At 44.8% G+C, this 19,013-nt stretch overlaps 1 protein-coding gene across 2 annotated transcripts in view; it reads left to right on the top strand.

Moving 5' to 3' along the window:
• EYA2 (EYA transcriptional coactivator and phosphatase 2) overlaps window positions 1–15,523 on the top strand; it is a 319,923-nt gene extending 304,400 nt beyond the window's left edge. For both annotated transcript variants that reach the window (XM_069651298.1, XM_069651299.1), the window contains exons 15-16: window positions 715–815; window positions 14,621–15,523. In XM_069651298.1, coding sequence (XP_069507399.1) covers window positions 715–815; window positions 14,621–14,701 — 182 coding nt within the window. In that variant the 3' untranslated portion in view covers window positions 14,702–15,523. The remainder of the gene's footprint in view (window positions 1–714; window positions 816–14,620) is intronic.
• The last annotated feature ends 3,490 nt before the right edge of the window (window positions 15,524–19,013 follow it).

Raw genomic sequence — 19,013 nt, 5'->3', positions numbered from 1 at the left:
ACCTAACACTGTGCCTGGGGAAGGTTGAAGTCTCCACCAGTGTTTGGTCGCGGCGATGCCGGGAAGGGGGTGTCCTTTTTTGGGGCATAGATATTCATGATGTAAGCATTGGTTTCACTTTGTAGAAACTTGCATAGTAACCATCTACCCTGGTTAACATTAGTGTTCTGCGGTATAATATTACATATGCTATTTTTCTTTGTAATCGCCTCAGAGCACAACAAATGTCGGCCTTTCAGAGAATTTACAAAAGTTCGGAGGTCTCTCAGAAACATGCGAACGCACTTAAGTTGCACCTGAATGTGCTTGATGTAAATGTTGTTTGAGAGCGTTGAAAGGAAAAGAAAATGTGTTTAATATTTAGAATACGTGGGTCAAGAAAAGAAATGGGGCAGAAAAATATTTTACAGTGAGTGGAAAAAGGGTTTAGAGGAAACCCACCTAATTTGAGCATGAGTTTTGCACTTTTGTGAATCAGACGTAACTTGCACAACATTTCAGAAAGTCATTGCTACTTCTGACCCCACCACGTGGCTTCCTTAATATTGTTTGTTATCGAAACGTGCAGCCCAAAAAGGTATTAGCCGCGAATGGACTCGTGTGTTTGCCTTCTAGGTCATCTGGCTAAAGAGCTGCAGTGCATGTTGATTTTTGTAAAATGGCGAGTGAATTGATGAGCAATTGCAACGCTTTTGATGCTTTCCCATCTTTCAGGGAAGGAGAACTGCTTCGAAAGAATAATGCAAAGGTTTGGGCGGAAAGCAGTGTATGTCGTAATAGGTGATGGCGTGGAGGAGGAACAAGGAGCAAAGAAGGTATTTCCCTGACTAGAATCTTGTGCGCTTTCCATTTATTTTGTAATGCACATGCATTTCTCATTTGCTCGAATAATGAATGCGACATTATGTGAAGCTGGTTTAAATTATTTGATTATTTATTATATTTAACCGTATATTTTCAAAATCAGCAGCATCCTGAACAATTTCCTACGGAAAATCCCTTCTCATTATTGAGAAGGGATCTACTTATTACCGCATCGGGCCTTTCACTATGCGTCCTATAAAATAATCCTTTAATAGAAATGTCATTAAACTCAAGGAAATTGGTTGTTATGATTTCCCTATAGAGTTTTTTATTTTTTTATTTGGATTCCTAGTGGTCCCACCTTCCGAATATGCCTGGCAGCAAACCTTTCTGCAACAGTGTGTCAATCGTTGATATGGTTCGGAAAGCGTAGACTTCTGGGTGCGGTTCTGGGTGCCACCCAAGACTTTTTGATGCACCTCTGGGACGCTGGCGGGTAGCATAATGGACCCCTCTCTATGAACTCTCCTGTGCTTCTGGAGCTGCGAGGGGGCAATGTTGATGCTAAAAATCATGAAGCGTGATTATAGCAATAGATGACAAATCTCATCTATTATAGATGAATATACATTAAAAAAAGAGAAAGAAATAAGGGTGGGGAAAACACAAGCGTGAGTCAGGATTTATTCAAAGCAATTAATGAAATAAAACATGGGAATCACTTTTTGAATGAGAAAACTTCCAGGATGAAAAAAACACGGTTGCTTAAATATGCCTGCAGTTTGCATACCCCTCAACGTGCTGAGTGAATATGGAGGGGGACATTGGGTCATTTTGGAAGATGACCCCTTTGAAATTAAAGAAAGTGAACGAATTAGATTGATGTTTATTTAAAGGATAATGGCATTCCATTCTATGTGGGCCATTTGTTTTGGTGAGGGTATGAGGATTAGCCTCAGGAGTGAAGTGCCCTCCAAAAGAGGGCGAATGGGGAGGATTAAGTGTTTGACGTTGCAGTGATCAAGCATCAACATAAAGTGAAAAATCTGAGGAAGTGGTTGAAGTAAAAAGCAAACTGTTTATTTTGAACAGTGAACTAGGCCAGGCATAATGTATAGCAGTATACAGCTTTTCAGTATAGGCAGGTAGCCTATGGATGCTGCCTGCAGATTGGCAGATCGTCTGTAATGAGCTCAGTCTTGGAGGACGTGCTTGCTGAGGATGGAGTTAGAGGGAACATAAGATCAAACTGGGTAATCCTGAGTAAAGCTGACCGTCAGTATTCTCTCTGACTCCTCAGACATTCGCATCCAAGCCTCTGCAATACTTAAGGGGTCTGTTTTCTCTCCAACAGAAGGCAAGTAGTCTTCTCAATATGACCACCAAACTCTGCTGGATGCACAGCAACTGCCTGAAACTCAACTATGACAAAAGAGAGATCCTCATCACTAGCCACCACCCCTGCTGCTGACCTTTCTTCACCTGGGCTTTTTTCATTGCCCCCTGTCTTCACCACGCTTCCATTGTCAAATATCTGGGTTTACGTCTAGACTCTCACCCATTATGCTGAAGGATAGCTTCTGCATATTAGCTCCTGCTGCTTTCAGCTCTGCACTCTCTGGAGATGAGTTCCTTTCCTAATGCACCCCACAAAAAGACACTGGGCCTCATTACAAGTATGGAGGTAGCCAGGCTGCTTTTAGCGGCATGGCTACCCCATAGCGGGTCCGGGTTCCATGAATGGGGAAATACCGGGCCATTCCGAACTTGGAGGGCCCGGTATTTCCCCATTCAAGGAACCCAGACCTGGTACATCCCCATTCTCATTTGAGCCCCCATAGGGCTCAATGGGAATGGGGAGGATGCTACCAACGGGCCCTGGTCTGCTCACGGGACCCGCTAAGGACGCCTAGTTTTGCCAGGCGTCCTTAGCGGGACCCAAAAGCAGACCTCGTAATGGGGTGGTAGGGGTTTAATGGCGCCGGCAGCTCTAACAGTGCCGTTAAACCCCTACCGCATTCCTCGTAATGAGGCCCACTGTGTTTAGCACCCTAATGTTCTCCAGAAGAGATTTCACAAACCCTGGAATTCCCTTTTGTTTCCTGCTCAGTCACCAAAGAGTCCAAACGCTGCAGCATCTCTCTTAGTACCCCGCACCATCTGGATCCTCTCTTCTTTGTGTACCTATATCTAAACCTTTTGAGTTCTAACAATCTGCATTAGCCATGGCCTTACTTCAAAGATACCTCCCTCACCTCAAATTCCCAATAGTATGCACCCACCAGAAACCTGAGCTCCTCTTCCAGAACTCTACCCTCTATCCCTCCTTCAACAGATCTTGATCTGGCTGGCCACCTGTGCTGACCTCAAGACCCTGGAACCGGCCTCCTCAGTCCTCCGCCACACACTCCCCCAGGATCAGGAATATTTCCAATTGCTTGTTCTTCTGACAAGCCATAAAAATGGGTTCTTCCTACAAAAGTGACTCTTCTGATTCTTTCTTGCCCTCCTGGACACAGGGCCAATAAACCACTCGGCTGGTGAAGATAGGTTTTATAAATACTACTGATAAAATTCAGCCTATGAAAATATTCCTGAATTTAGAAAGACCATGAAAACACTACTTTTTCACTGACATACTACGAATCCAGGTTATGTACCATTAGGTCCCTTCCGGCTATCCACAGTCGTGTAGAAAGTGCCCCAAAGCAGACTATCCAATGGGAGACAAAAGGGCCCTGTACAAAGTGACTATACAAACCCACATTCTAACATAAACAAGCCAGTGTTTGGTCAATCTAGTCTGCCTGTTAATTACAACATTCTCCGCCTTGATAGAGATTCTGTTCACCCTGGTGGTGGTCTTGCACTTACTAATTCACAGGTCTTCTATTGCCTGCACAACAGTGCCTCTTGTTCATAACATCAGAATGAAATCCCTACTGGTTCTTGTTTCCATCTGAGCATCCACAACTTTGCATATCTTAGTTATTTATCGTCCTTCTCTTATTGACTCTGCATTTGATGTTGCTTTTTTGGAATTGGTGACAAACTAACAGATCACTTTGCTGATTTGATTATAGTTGGAGACTTCAATCTTAGCCCTAATGATCCTTTGGATCAGCAGGCTGCTTGCTTAATCACAGCTATGGGGGATTTAGACCATCAACAGTTGGTCGTTGGACCAATCCATCCTTTAGGCAGTACGCTGGACTTGATTTTTTTTCTCCCGTTATGCAAGTAATTACCTTTCCTGCTTTGCTCGTTCTTTGGACTGACCGTTTTTTTAGTGCAATTTCATTGAGATTAGCCCTTTTAATGTTTCCCCCACCCTGGACTCTTTACAGCGAAGATGGCATTCTTTTGATGCTATCTAGATTTCTGCCATAATTAGTGATTGTTCTGCCACTGCACAAGTTTTAGGCCTGGCGGGTTTTTCTCAGGCTTTTACAGTGAAAGCTGATCCCTCAGCTCCCCTTAAATGTTCTAAGCCGCACACTCGTCCCTCTGTGCCATGGTTTAACACCCACTTGGCCGAGTTGCGGCTTCATCAGGGACAAACTGAGAGCAATTGGTTGGTGGCCTTTCGTCCAGCCACTAGGTCATCTTTAAGACAGGCCACTTCTGCTGATTACAAAGCCATCTTTGAAGCTAAGTGCGCCTATTACACCAACCACGTTGAATCTGCTTTAAACCAACCTAGGGAACTATTTATTCTTGTACATTAACTTTCTGCTATCATGGTCTCATCAGGTTCTGTCTCTCTGTCACAGGCCTTTAGTGATTTCCTTTCAACCTATTTTGTCAAAATGTCCACCATTTGTGAAAAAATCGTATCTGTCCTGTGGCTGTACCATTGACCACTGACCAATTACATTCATGGTCCAGCTTTCTTCCTTTTTTGCAGCCGCTGTTATGGCTGCTACAAATAGAATAAAATCAGCCTCTTCACTTGATTCCATTCTGCTTTTTATTTTGGAAGAGACTGTGCCTAACATCGCCCTGTTGCTGGCTAAGGTGGTTAACCACTCTTTCACTTCTGGTTCTATTCCTTTTTCTCTAAAGCATGCATTGGTGTTCCCTCTTTTCAAAAAATCTTCCTTGGACCCCACTCTTGGATGCACTGGTTACTTCTTTGATTCTTTCCAATCTGGCTTTCACCTTGACCATGGCACGGAGACAGTACTTGTTTCAGTAGTTAATGACCTTGCAGGCCTTTTTGACCAGGGTGGTGTTGGGCGCTGATTTTACTTGACCCGTCAGCTGCTTTTGACACATTGACCACTCGATTCTGCTTGGTCGTCTAGCCGTGGCAGGGATTTTGGGCTCTGTGCTGTCCTGTTTTAGATCTTTTTTGGCTGATCGGGCCAAATCACTTTCTCTGGTAAGATGTAATTACATCACCATGCTTTTTTCTGCTGAGCTTTTTGCCAAACGTTTTAGACCGAAAAACTCATTGAAAAATATGGGTGGTGGGTAAGGGTATATAATGGGTGTAGGGGTATGCAGAATTGGGACTAGATAACATGGAAGACGGGTTAGGGGGTCCCCCATAATTAAAAAGGAATTTGATGGAGTTTTTTTCTGCCCTAAAATGTTGGCAAAAAACTCAGCGAAAAAAACACTGTCTATCTAAGAATATAGAAACACTTTCTCTCTTCTTTTTCGATCTACCCCAGTCCACTTGACCTGTGGGGTGCATCAGGGATCATCTCTTTCCTCTCTCTTGTTCAATGTTTATAGGCAGCCTCTTGCTGGATTCATTCAATCCCACGGTTTCCGGTGCTACTCATATGCTGACTACACGTAGTTGTACATTTGGATCTCTCTCAATCTGTATTGCCTCTCTGTTAAGCCTATGTTTAGAATCTGTGGGAAGTTGGATGAGTGACAATTGGCTGAAGCTGAACAGGGACAAGACTGAGGTTTTCTTGGTTGGTCCCCTAGTGGTTGCCTCCCCCCCACACTACATCTTTTTGAACTCCAACTTTTGGCCTCCTTTGCTTGGGCCTTTCCCGACCCTGGTCCCAGTGGTTAAACACTTGGGTTGCAAGATCTCGGCGTCTTTATCTGCTGATGCCCAAGTCAGCGCTGCATGTCAGTCCGGCCCTTATAAATTAAAGATTCTTCGGAAGGCTCCTCCTTATTTGCCAGCTCACATGCGCGCCCCTCTGGTAGCCTCTCTGGTAATATGGTCACCTGCAACTCACTTTTCTCCAGCATTGGATCTTTCATGGATTCACATGCTTAGAATATTCCCCGTCGTCAGACTGGGACCCCTCGGTACACATATATAGCCTTTTCCAATAGGAAAACTTCCGACACTTTTGTGTCCTATCTACGTCCTTTTAGGACCCGCCTACGCATGCTCCGTAGGCCGTCCCCGTATAAGAGGCCCGCCCCCGCGGTTCCCCTTCAGATTTCAACCGTCTCCAAAGTAGTGGGATCTCCTCGCGTTGTCTTATTACACGGTATCTGCCCCTCTTCTCAATCCTCAATCTGTTTTGTCGTTGGAAATTCTGTCCACGCTTCAGTCGTTGTTACAGTCGTTGGACCAGAGACTACCTGAGGCAAACCTGCCACAGTCACCCGTCGACGAGCAGGGCCCGTCCCGTCAACCGACGCACCTACGCACCTACGCACGCCAATCTCAGCACTGGCACAAGAGGAAGGTGAGATGCCAGATTCGGAGTCTGACAGGCGAGCCATGTCGGATATCTCATCATCCCCCTCCAGGGATCCAACCTGGGAGTCAGAGGTGGAGTTGGAAACCCCTAGAAGCCCAGCTCACCCGTCCCCTCTGGACGACATTGCATCATTCCATTCTATGATGGAGAAGGCATGCAAAGAATTTGGTTTGTCCCAGGAAGAACAGAAAAAGGACTGTTTTTTGTTCGACCACATGTGTAAGAGAAGGAGGTCTGTGTTCTCGATACCAATACTAGACCATGTATGGAAGGAGGGGTTGCAGACAATGCGTCACCCGTTTTCAGAGCCGGCAGTGAAAGGACGCCTGGAAAAAAAGTAATAGGGCGGACTAACTACCAATTCACGGTTCTTCCTTTTGGGCTCAAGACCTCCCCCAGAACGTTCACGAAATGCCTGGCTCCAGTAGCGGCCTGGCTAAGGAAACAAGGCCACCATGTATACCCACACCTCGACGACTGGCTGGTAAGGGGATCCTCCCCAGCGTCGACCAACACAAGTTTAGAAGCCACCATGCAGCTTCTACAACAGCTGGGATTCGCCATAAACTTCGAAAAATCCTCTCTGCAGCCATCGAGATCGCTGGTATTCCTGGGGGCACAGTTCGAGACCCAGTTAGGGCTAGTGAACCTTCTCTCGACAGAACCTCAAGACTCAATGAACATGCATGCCGACTACGGCGAAACACCAAGATCTCAGTGAGAAAATACGTTTCGGTCCTAGGGGCCATGGCATCCTGCATCCATCTGGTGGAAAACTGTCGCCTATTCATGAGGCCAGTCCAGGAATTCCTCGCGGACCGATGGACGCAGGCTCAAGGATCGTGGTCAGACAAGATAACCATCGACGACGACAAGCTGCTTCGGACCCTTCAGTGGTGGCAGAGTTTCCACAATCTAAACAACGACGTACCCCTACAGGAGCCGGAGTTTCAGCGAACCATAGTCACGGATGCGTCCCTAACCGGATGGGGAGCTCACATGGGTGCTCTCCAAACGCAAGGTCGCTGGTCTCCAACGGAGTCACTCCTACACATAAACGTGTTAGAGCTCAGAGCAGTACGATGGGCCTTGAAGGCATTCCTACCACACATCAAGGGCTCGCGAGTACGAATACTGACCGACAATACAACGGCCATGTTTTATCTGAGGAAACAAGGAGGGACGCAATCAAGAACTCTTTCCATAGAAGCCCAGAAAACATGGCATTGGGCATTAAAGCACGAAATTTCCATCGTGGCTCATCACCTTCCAGGAGTGAGGAACTCCCAAGCAGACTCCCTCAGCAGAAGCATGGCCCAGATACACGAGTGGGAAATGGACACAGTTCACCTGATGAAAGTGTTCGAGAAATGGGGTCACCCCCCTCTGGACGCCTTCGCGACCAAAGACAACAAGAAATGCGAGCAATTCGCAAGCAGATGGCCTCAAGAGGGCTCCAGGGGGGAGGCATTCTCCTTCCCATGGACGGACATGTTCCTCTATGCTTTTCCCCCGTTCCCCCTCATACGGAGGACAATACAGTGGATACGCAGATACAATTGCCGGGTAATTCTAGTGACACCATACTGGCCAAGGCAACCGTGGTTCTCCGACCTGCTTCACCTGTCGCTGGAACATCCCATAGGGTTTCCGAAAAGTCCCGAACCTACTATCCCGGGACAAAGGCACGGTGTGGCATCACGACCCGGACAGTCTCAACCTTACAGCCTGGCTCCTGACTTTTCGGAGTTCAGTGCTTTAGACTTTTCGGAGGATTGTCAAAAAATTCTGCAGGCGGCTAGAGCCCCTTCTACAAACAAATCCTACTCCTATAAGTGGCAGAGGTTCTGTGAATGGTGTAGGGGACAACAGGGCCTACAACTGTTGTCGGTAACGCCGGAACAAGTTCTACCTTACCTGCTCCTCTTCGCGGAGAGGGGATTATCCTTCACATCGATAAAGGTGCACCTGGCGGCCATCTCGATAAGGACAAAGTAGTCCTGGCAACTAATCCTATGTTCGTCCCAAAAGTTCCGACAGTGTATCACAAACACTTGTTAATTGTTCTCCCTACTTTCTTCGCCACACCATCATCGGCAGCAGAAAAAGCTCTTCATACCCTGTACGTTAAGAGGGCTCTGAAATTTTACCTACATCGTACACAGGAATTCAGGTCTACTAGACAACTGTTCGTCGCATATGGTCCGTCGACGAGAGGAAAAGCAATCTCTAAACAAGGATTGGCTCGATGGGTCTCATCGACGATTGCGTTTTGTCACTCTAAGGCCGGAAGACCACTGCAAGGACATCCTAGAGCCCATTCTACAAGATCGATGTCCTCCTCAACAACTTTATGGGCAGGAATTCCGTTGACGGACATATGCCAAGCTGCGGCATGGTCAGTGCCCCACACGTTTACCCGCCACTACTGCCTTGCCAGGCAGCATGCGGACGAGGTGCAGATGGGAAGAGCTGTCCTGCGCCATCTGTTTCAGTAAGGTAAGCTCCACGCTGTGGAGAATCTGTTGTCTACCTTTTTAATGACAGTTTATTTTATGTGGGTAAGGTTATATGAGGTAACTTATTCCTACTGTACATATGCATTGTGTAGTATGCTGAGGGTATATTACATTACATTCTCACCGCCGTCTCAAGTGTTACTGCTATACAATCTATTCTAAGCATGTGAATCCATGAAAGATCCAATGCTGGAGAAGGGAATAGTTTCTTACCTGTAACTCCATTTCTCCAGTATTGGTATCTTTCATGGATTCACATGCGCCCGCCAACCTCCCCGGAATGTAATGTATTTGATTGATAAATTTAACCCTTCCTACTTTGGAGGGGCCGAAATCTGAAGGGGAACCGCGGGGGCGGGCCTCTTATACGGGGACGGCCTACGGTGCATGCATAGGCGGGTCCTAAAAGGACGTAGATAGGACACAAAAGTGTCGGAAGTTTTCCTATTGGAAAAGGCTATATATGTGTACCGAGGGGTCCCAGTCTGACGACGGGGAATATTCTAAGCATGTGAATACATGAAAGATACCAATGCTGGAGAAATGGAGTTACAGGTAAGAAACTATTCCCTTCTTTAGCACAGCCAGCATATTTAATTCAGCATCTGCAAATGTTGCAAAATGTTGCTGCTAGAGTTGCTACACAATCCTCGTACCTGGTTCATGTTTGTCCTATTTTACGTTCCCTCCATCGGTTTCCCGTACTTAGTCATATTAATTCAAATCGCTGTGTATTGTTCACTGTCCCTTTTGTGAGAGCGGTGCTGAAACCTTCAATCAAAGTTCCAGCCTTACATTCCATCTCGAGCTCTTCGCTCCCAAGATGCTCTTCTAGTTCAGATTCCTCGTTTAAACGATCTCGGATTGGCGCACATGCTTTTTCTGTCGCTGCAGCTGCTTTATGAAACCAGCTTCGACGCCCACTCTGGGGCATCGAAAGTCATCTACTCTTCCGACGCTTGCTGAAAAGGCACCTGTTTTAGGTTGAGGCTGCGTTTAAGCTGGTGGCTGTTTCTTCTGTGCAGGTTTTCTTCCCTAGCGACAAGATGTCTTGTTGGTGCAATTTGCGCTTTACAAATAAATTAACATAAAATAACATATACATAACATTACAGATGCCAACTGGCTCTAAGTCATCGGGGTCAAGTTTATCTAAACCTTGCTTTTTAGCCAGAAGCACATTGTATTCTGGGACATGTAGGCCCATAATTTATTTCCACAGGGAAAAGGGGAAATAATAGTCTCACCATGCAAAGTACTATGGACTTAAAGCCATGGGACCGGATAAAGGGGACCCAAATCATATTGGAACTGTTGACAATCATGTATTACTATATCAAGGCACATACTTGGTCTTTGGCATTTCCTGTAATCTCCACAGTTAAGCATCCTTTACATGAATCTAGGTATTATTCCATACTTTTTCTTCAGTGGCTGCCCCATCTTTCAAAGCGCTTGTGATCCTTAGTTGCAGTCCTGTTTTCCTGTTTCTACTGTGTATTGGGACGAGTCTGGCGTGAGGCGTGAAATACATCGGCAATAAAATAACCCATATATAAAGCTATGGGGGTGAGGGGTGTGTTGGGCATCACCAGTGAAAGATTGACAATGCAAAGGCCTGTTCTGCTCTTCTTGTGCAGGGCTCTGAAGGCTCGCCATTTCTCTATTCTAGTCGTACTACACCTGACTACATGAAGTGTTATCGCGCATTGTATCCGCCCAGCGCCCCCCCTTCCTTTACCTGCACGCTCCTCCGCCCCCTTTGCTATTTTCCTAAGTGCTTTTCTTATGCTGGAGTGCAGCTACCTGCTAAATTCTAAAGCGTCCCATTGCTGTATTATGCAGTACAACGGGGCTGTGGTTCTTCTGTACGAACGTTCTAATTAAATCCCTGCCATCTACCTGGCAGTCAGCTTTAGCACTTTTAGCGCAGTGTGTAGACCCCTTTCAGAACAGAAAGAAACTACACCCCCCATTTCCCATCTTAGCACAATAACGAGGTTTCATAAATGGGCCCTTTGGGATTGCGCTAGAATTCACGGCCATGATATCCCCACCATGAAATGCTCCACTCGGCATGAAGGGATTTTAACGCGGCAGGAGGATTCCTTCCGGACTGGGAAAAGTGGAGTGATAAAAAGCTAATGCTTCCGACAGTTCCGCGCATTGCGCTTGAAAGTCAGTGAATCAGCGCGAGGAGCGGCATCAGAGACATTCCGCTGGCGGGAGCTATGAAACAGCGCCAGGGTTCAGCGATCCTGTGCAGACAGGTTAAAGAGGCCTCGTGTGGGTGTCTCCAAGCTTAGGGTCGTCAACCATTAGCTGGAACATTCTTTGCCGAGCCTGCCACCGCCAGTGATTGATGAAAATCATTAGAAAAGACTTCAAAACACCTGAGCTGTACAAAATATGGGAAAAGACTTTCGCTGTTTTGCCTTCAGCACTGATGCAATCTGGGCGCGAGTGAGTCATTCTGCTTCACCTGTTCTCTGCATGCATCTATATGCGCCGTGTGGTCGCCTTGTGGTTCTTCAAAAGAAAAAGCCAAAGCAAGCTCAGATCCGGGAAACCAGTCTCCAGGTTCAAAGACATCCAACTCTGAGCGCTAATGGCAACCCGTCAGCCCAAGGTCACTTATGGCTGGCAAACAAAGGCCTTTTCAGTTCAGCAGTCTTGAATCCACGAACATGCTTGGATATTAGCAATGGGGCAGACAATTTGTGAACTAGATGAAGAGCTCTCATGGTTCCCATGGTCATGCGCGAGAAGAGCATCCAGTCCTGTTTTTGCTTGGAATCCTGGGGCTTGTAGTTTTCCCAAATTTCAAATAGCAAAGAAAAAACGACAAGTCCCAGAATCTAAAGAGAAATAATCAGGACTGTGTGCCCTTCTTACCCAAGGCCATGGGAAATTTGTGGGCTATCTAAATGTTTTAAGTACTGGATACAGCATTGTGGCTACTCGTATTAGTTGACTCTCTCCGCGTTCAGGACATTTACAAGCATTATGAAGCCCCATCTGAAGTAAAACCGTTTACTTTAAGAGTGAATAAAGTAAATCGACAAAATGAGGAGTACATTAAATGTGATTTTATTTTGTATGATTTACATTACATGGTTGTCTTCATAAATTAAGCATTTTAATTGCAATTTGGTTGAAAGGGGAACAGGTTTAACATGAACATGCGTTGGGTGTCATGTAGAGGTAAACCGTCTCTCTAAGGTGGAAGCATGTTCCAATGCTTTAGCTTTCTTTTTCTTCCATGTTAAATAGCATCTTGAAGTCAAAACAAAGCCTTTCTGGAAAGGAAGCGTCTTGTAGAAAATAATCTTGCCTGAAAATTGCACTGTTGTTTCCCGATCTGCTTCTGAAGAAAGTTCAGAATGCTGTCAATACCAGTAGTTATTGACTGCACTCTAAACATTCTGATTGGCTGAGAAGGAGGTAAATAACGATCTCCATGTAATCGAAAGTAGGATGGAAAGTATTCTTAAATGAAGTTACTCAGTATTTATGCAACAAGAGCAGTTCCATTTGCGTTATTCACTATTAACATAGTTATTAACAATATTATCGGCAATATGAATATGGTAGATAAATATTTAAATATTTGGTGTCTGGAACCCAACTCCTTATTTTTTGAAAGCACAGCCTTTCATACACTATAGCAGTGGTCTTAAAACCTTTTTGGTCTGGGCCACTCTGAGCCAAATGAGGGCAGGCTGCCCCCCCCCCCCACAAATACCAAATGGACAGTAAGTGAGTTGACGCACCCTGCTCCCAGTATAGTCCCTGGGCTCCCCCACATGCTCCCATCACTGTCTCTGGACTCCCTCATCCCACTCCTATCCCAGTCCCTGGGCTCTTCCCACCCTGATCCCACCACTATCCCATGCCCCCCCCCCCCGTTCTCCCCCACCACAATCCCTGGGCACCCTGCTCCCAGCACAGTCCCAGGGAAAGTGACGGCTGGCGAAAGTGAAGGGGCATAAATATTTCACCCAGATATGCCATCGAACCAATCGAGGGGATGACATTTTTTAAAAAATTGGGTAAAAGGCCAAACAGTTTGCAATGGGCCTTGGGGAATTCAGGGGGAGGCATGGTATTCTCAGGGCGACCCACGCATTATGAAGCACTCAATATTTCTTCATATGTTGAATATGTTGCAACAAAGAAACCATTCCAAACTGAATCACTTTACCACATTCCTTGCCAGCTCAGGTTACTACAGATATGTGTTTGTTAGGATTCTCAGGGCAGAAATAGTGGTGTTTTTTATAGAGATGACTTGAAAAAGCACACATCACATGCTAAACAGAGCAGGCACAAAATAAATAATTATAGAAATATGTGGAGCAAAATGTGTATGACTGTAGACTTATTTAACCTACCCTGAAAAAATTTCGACACACATGGAAAGAACGTGCAAACATCTGCTTGCAGTCATTGCACTTGCAACTTTACCTACCCCTTCTATTTTTAATCGCCCAACTTTCGCAACTCTTAACGGGCATCCCAGTGACTATAGTCACTCCCAAATACTATGTTTGCACTCATCTAATCACGCAATCAAAATGTTCTGCTTATAACAAAGAGACTCACATTTCTTTATTTCACTTGAAATGCAAAGCAAAAAATAAATGAGCAGGGACACAGTCCTTCATGTTTTGTGTGTGAACAGCCATCCTGCATCCTCCAGTCATCTGGGCCCTGGCAGTCGGTCTCTTACCCACTCCAAGAAAAGGCCTATGTCTGGGCTTACAAGATCCTCATGGGATGGGAGGGCAAAGCAACCCCTTTAATACAGTGTGTGCTCTGATGCGCACTCTGTTTACTGTGGCTGTCTGAACCATGCCTGTTAGGGTATTTTCGCATGATTACAGTGTCGCAGAGCACTTGCAAGTGAGGGTTGTGGAGGCACATTAATGCTATGGAAAACTCCATATGCAAACAAGTGAATCAGGTATATATTAATAATTCCATGAAAGGCCAGAAACAAACTGTAATCAATTACTTTAAAGAAGCTCATAGCCAGTCACATCCTAAAATCTTGGCAAATATAATGTTTAACTGGGGTATAAATGATGTGTGTGTTTAAAAAGTTGTATTCTAAAGTGTTTTGGATAACAAGCATTTAATAGGAAACAAAGAACTTATTTTGTGGAGTCTAGAATATATACAAAAACTTTTTTTTTGAAAACTGTGTGCGCGATCTCCTGGACATGAGGCCCCTTCCCCGCAGAGGGTCGCGCCTCACAGTTTCAATACTGCTGCACTATAGGCAGACATTTGAATCTCTATGCAGGCTTCCCCTCTATGCCAATGCACGAGTCAGAGGTTGGCCTTCTTTGTCCACTTTGCCACGGGCCATAACTTAGAGGCGTGTTGTTATCCCGCTATAATGACCCCTCCCTCAGTCTATAAGGCTAAATAAATCGCAATATTAATAATATCAAAACATTGCCATGTTACAGAAATTGAAAACATTAACTTTAAAATGTTTTGTATTTTTAGCTGCAAGACAACAATTGCTGCCGCAATTTACTTTTGTCCTATTTCTGGGTTCTCAAAACAAAATTAATAACTGTTCTTTCTTACACATTTCAGCACAACATGCCGTTCTGGAGAATCACCTGCCATGCTGACCTGGAGGCTCTCAGACATGCTCTGGAACTGGAGTACCTGTAGCAGGCGGGCAGACTTCTGCGTTGAGCTCCGCCACACAACAGGAAACTAACTGAACTTCCTCTGCAATGCTCTTGACTCAAAAGCAGCGCACAGACTTTAACGGGAACACTGGCAGATTCTTGTAACAACGGCCTTGCAGAAATGCAGCTTCTTACTCCAAGAGAAAAGGACCTTTGGCTGCATGCCCTTGAGACACACCTCAAAACGCGTTGGAGCAAAATGGCTTCCCCCAGTGGATCGAGCATTTATGTTTTACTGGACGCTTATTGGTGGAACTGGACTTCACTATGAGGGCGTTGGCCACTTTGACTCTTCATAAGCACAGAAAGGCCATCTTCCTCGGTCGAACTTTTTGCTTTTCTTGCTTTTCGATGAGGACAGGGCATGCTAGTGGTTGGACTTTTGGGTACGCTCACTGGACAATGCATAACAATATGCAGGACACGTTGAAAATAAGAGTGACTATTTGATTTTATTTTGTTTTTTTTTTAATTTATGAACTATTCTCATTATTCTGGTATTAAGCTCTTGTACCTGTGTTTTTAACTGTTGGGGGTTATACCGTTCTAATTTAATAGTTCTTTTCTCCCAAGTCGAACTGTGGGGACAATCATGTTATGTACATTAGCAATTATGCTACTTGGGCTGTTGGCACGGATTATAGTTGTTGCATTTTTTAACCCTTAAACTGATGGTAAGTGGACTGTGCATGTGTCTACACTGTGCCTTATGCTGCCATCTTGATTTACGAAAAAAAAGCAGTATGTCGTCGTGAATGAAAGGCATTAAATAAAACTAAGTTTACATTTTTGGGGAAACAGACACATGTTGCATGTTTTCTGCTGATACCAAAACTACTTTGATGGAGCCTTGCCAATATTGAGAGGACCACCTGTTAAGTGGTTAAGATGATGCGCGGGAAACTAGGAAACTTGAGTTTCATCATAACTCTCGCATAAACAACTTGTTTGACCCAGGGCAAATTGGTAGTCAAGAGCATGGACGAATCGCCATTATTCATTACCAAGAAAATGCAGACTCTTGTCTTAATGGGCTTGTAAGTATACATATATACACAGCTCGCCCCCATCTCACACCAACCTTCACAAAAAGTGTTGATGGAGAAAAGTGTGTGTTCTGTAAACCAAAGGACATTTTTTAATACATATAATTGGATCACAGACTTCAACAACTAGCTGTCTTGCATCTGACTCGTCAAAAAGTATGCTAATTTTGTATTGTTTTAACGCTGCAACCAAGCTTGGTGTGAACTATGAGGAAATCCTTATGGTTAACAAAGAAAGGTTGTCTGTGCACAACCACTGAGAAACAGCAGAACATCAGAAGGCCATGTTTTTTAATGATCATAAAAGCATGGAGGGCGTGCAGCTGCCGTGCTTTCACAGCAAGTAATTAGAGATGCGGGGACATATTCACTGGATATATGCACCGGGCTTGACTCACAAAGCAGTTTTCAATGGGCAAATCCCATTGTAAAACGCGCTGTGAATCAATGCCCGCAAAGTTTTGCTTTATAAGGCTTTCTGGTAGCAGACGAGCATTGCATTTCGTACAATGGAGTAGCCAGGGATCTGCAACCCGCTGCTCTCCAGACGTTTTGACGTTCGACTCCCATCATTCCCCAAAATTGACTATGCTGGCTAGGGATGGTGGGAGTTGTAGTCCAAAACACATCAGAAGAGCTAAAGATAGCAGAACCCTGGAGTTGTACGTGAATGACAAAGTGCATTCATCCTTGGCCCACGTGTTTGCAACTTGTGAGATTGGGTTCATACCAGTTGCAAATGCTTTCCTGTCATCCTGGGTCTGGATATTTGGGAAACACTAGTGTGGAGGCTGGGCTGGGGAGGGGGCGGGTATTGGGGGGCAGGGTGGTTGTCCTCTGTAAGAGTTCAGTTTTGAGGAGGTACTTCTTGCTTCAGGGGGTAGGTGTAAGGGGGATTGCGATCCTTCGGTTGACCTATTTACAGTGTCATATACTACGAGCAAAATATCAGAGGTTTGCTATTTTGGGTTATAAAAAGTAAGGCGGGTTATAGGAACGTTTGGTCCAATAGCTAAAGGCATTTATAACCGTGGATTTTAGGGAGTGTGGACGTTTCCATCAGCGCGTGCAGTTTGCTGAAGGAAGGGTAAAATTGGAACCATTCAAGAAATTAAACATTTTGTTGAAATATTTTCAATTTGTGTGTATATTTAAATGCAGGAAACGGTTTGAATACCAGAAACATAGTTGGGTGGCAAGTGTAACACAGTTATTTAAAATAACTTTAAACATGGAAAAGGTTGGATGGCAAGTTTAACAGCTTTGTAAGACAGGAGCAGCACTTGTTGGGAATGCTTCTCTATCCCTCTCCACATATATTCCCACCCCACCACCATTAGAACCTCCAATTGATACCACATCATTGCGCAGCAGCTGAAAAAAGCGTGGAGGCTCAAGCTCTACAACCCTGTGCAGGACAATGTGTGAATATGTCATCCCTTGGTGGACAATGTATTTTGCTTCCAGCATCACAGGGTTGTGGTCAGTACTAGTAACATTGTCTGGTAATACTATTTGTCAGCACTGGCACAATCTGCAGAGTATAAAATATCCTTCAGACAAGTGTGGTGGAGGCAAGTCTCCGTTAACACTTTGATTGTGCTGCCAACGGCCCAATACAATACTCAACGGGTTAAAACCTGTGGCCATCTACAAACATCTGCCGTGTGCCATCATTTTTATATTTTTTATTGAAAAAATGATTTTGAGGTCCACTTAATGTCCTTATATCATTCTGAATTTATTTTGTGGATTGAATCACCAAAGGTGCCAACACGTGTTTCGACCAACAGACGAAACACGTGTTGAGTTTGGAACTGGTTCATGGTACCGTGGTAGGTAAACCTTCAGTCAGTAGTGCTCGGATGCACTGGGGTCCAGTCTGAACCACGGCAGACAGGACACCAGTGCATCCGAGCACTGTACCAACCACGGTCCACGGTACCATGAACCAGTTCCAAACTTGACATGTACAAGACACCCCATCCAGGGTCATCCTACCCATCTCAACAGAGACCTATCAGTCACCCAGACAAAAGCCTTGATAAAGACCGTCTGTTGGTCGAAACACGTGTCGGGACCTTTGGTGATTCAATCCACAAAATACATTCAGAATGATATAAGTAAATTAAGAAGTGAACCTCAAACACATTTTTCAATAAAGACTTAATGACAGAATCATCAAATGACAACAACAAGATGTTTTTAACCATACGCATAAGCACCCTTTGGGTAGAAACCCAACCACGCACCTATCCCAGACACAGGGCTTTAGAGCACATGCCCTTTGGTTCTTACCACCGGCAGTTAACGCAGAAAAACCAGCTATCACGGTGGAAGGCAGGCACAGCAACCAGTAGTTCCAAGTGTTCTAAACCCCCCTCCCCCATAATTTTTACTAAAACAGCCAAAAAGTGATTGATGAAATGGTCTGAATCGAGCATGTCAAAGGGACAATTTTCTGCCATAATTTGTTGCTCTTCTGATCACTTGCTTTTGGCAAGTCTGCCTGTGGTGTTTTAAGGGGGAGGAAAGATAATTCCTCAAGTGACTATCATTGCATAGTTGCCAACATGTTCCATTCCAATCTGTAGGTGCTTATCCAGTCCAGGTATTTTCCTTGCATTCTGGGACTTGAAGTTCTGCTTTTTACATTATAAGATTCAAACTACAAGTCCCAGAATTCAAAGAAAAAAACCTGACTGCATAAGCACTGACAGATTAGAATGGATCATTTTCTCAGCTATGTATCATTGACAAAGCTTCAACCTCGGAGAGAAACGCGTGGATTTCCCTGCCTCTATGGAGGTCTTGGTGCCTCTGGAAACGAGCATGACGAATGTTCAATTGGAAAACTGTGACTTCATAAAGTGACGTTTGGGCACTGAGTGCTGTAAACTCTTACTTTTTGGTATGTACATATCGGGAAATGGTTTGTCAAGGAAGTGCTGTAGAAGATTGTCTAACTCTTATTAGCTGGTAGAATTGAGGTTCGAAGGTTAGAACATGTAAAAATGTGACTGAGCAGGTCCACTGGTGGATGCTGTTGTTTATCTGATATTTGGTGAGGGAGAAGTGGCATCTACAATTTGAAGATGTTGTGCTAATTCCAGACATATTTAGCTTACTTTAAAAATGAGCGGTGTATTGAATGGAGGCGTAAAAGTGAGGTGTAATGAGTTTATGCCTAAATTTAACGCAACAGCCCAATTCCATGCTTACAAAAGGTGGGGGAGGGGCACAGAG

The sequence above is a fragment of the Ambystoma mexicanum genome, chromosome 3p (genome assembly GCF_040938575.1).
Source record: "Ambystoma mexicanum isolate Mex_15411 chromosome 3p, UKY_AmexF1_1, whole genome shotgun sequence".
NCBI lineage: Eukaryota > Metazoa > Chordata > Amphibia > Caudata > Ambystomatidae > Ambystoma > Ambystoma mexicanum.
The sequence above is the reverse complement of the archived record's forward strand: the minus strand, read 5'-3'. Positions and strand labels throughout refer to the sequence as shown.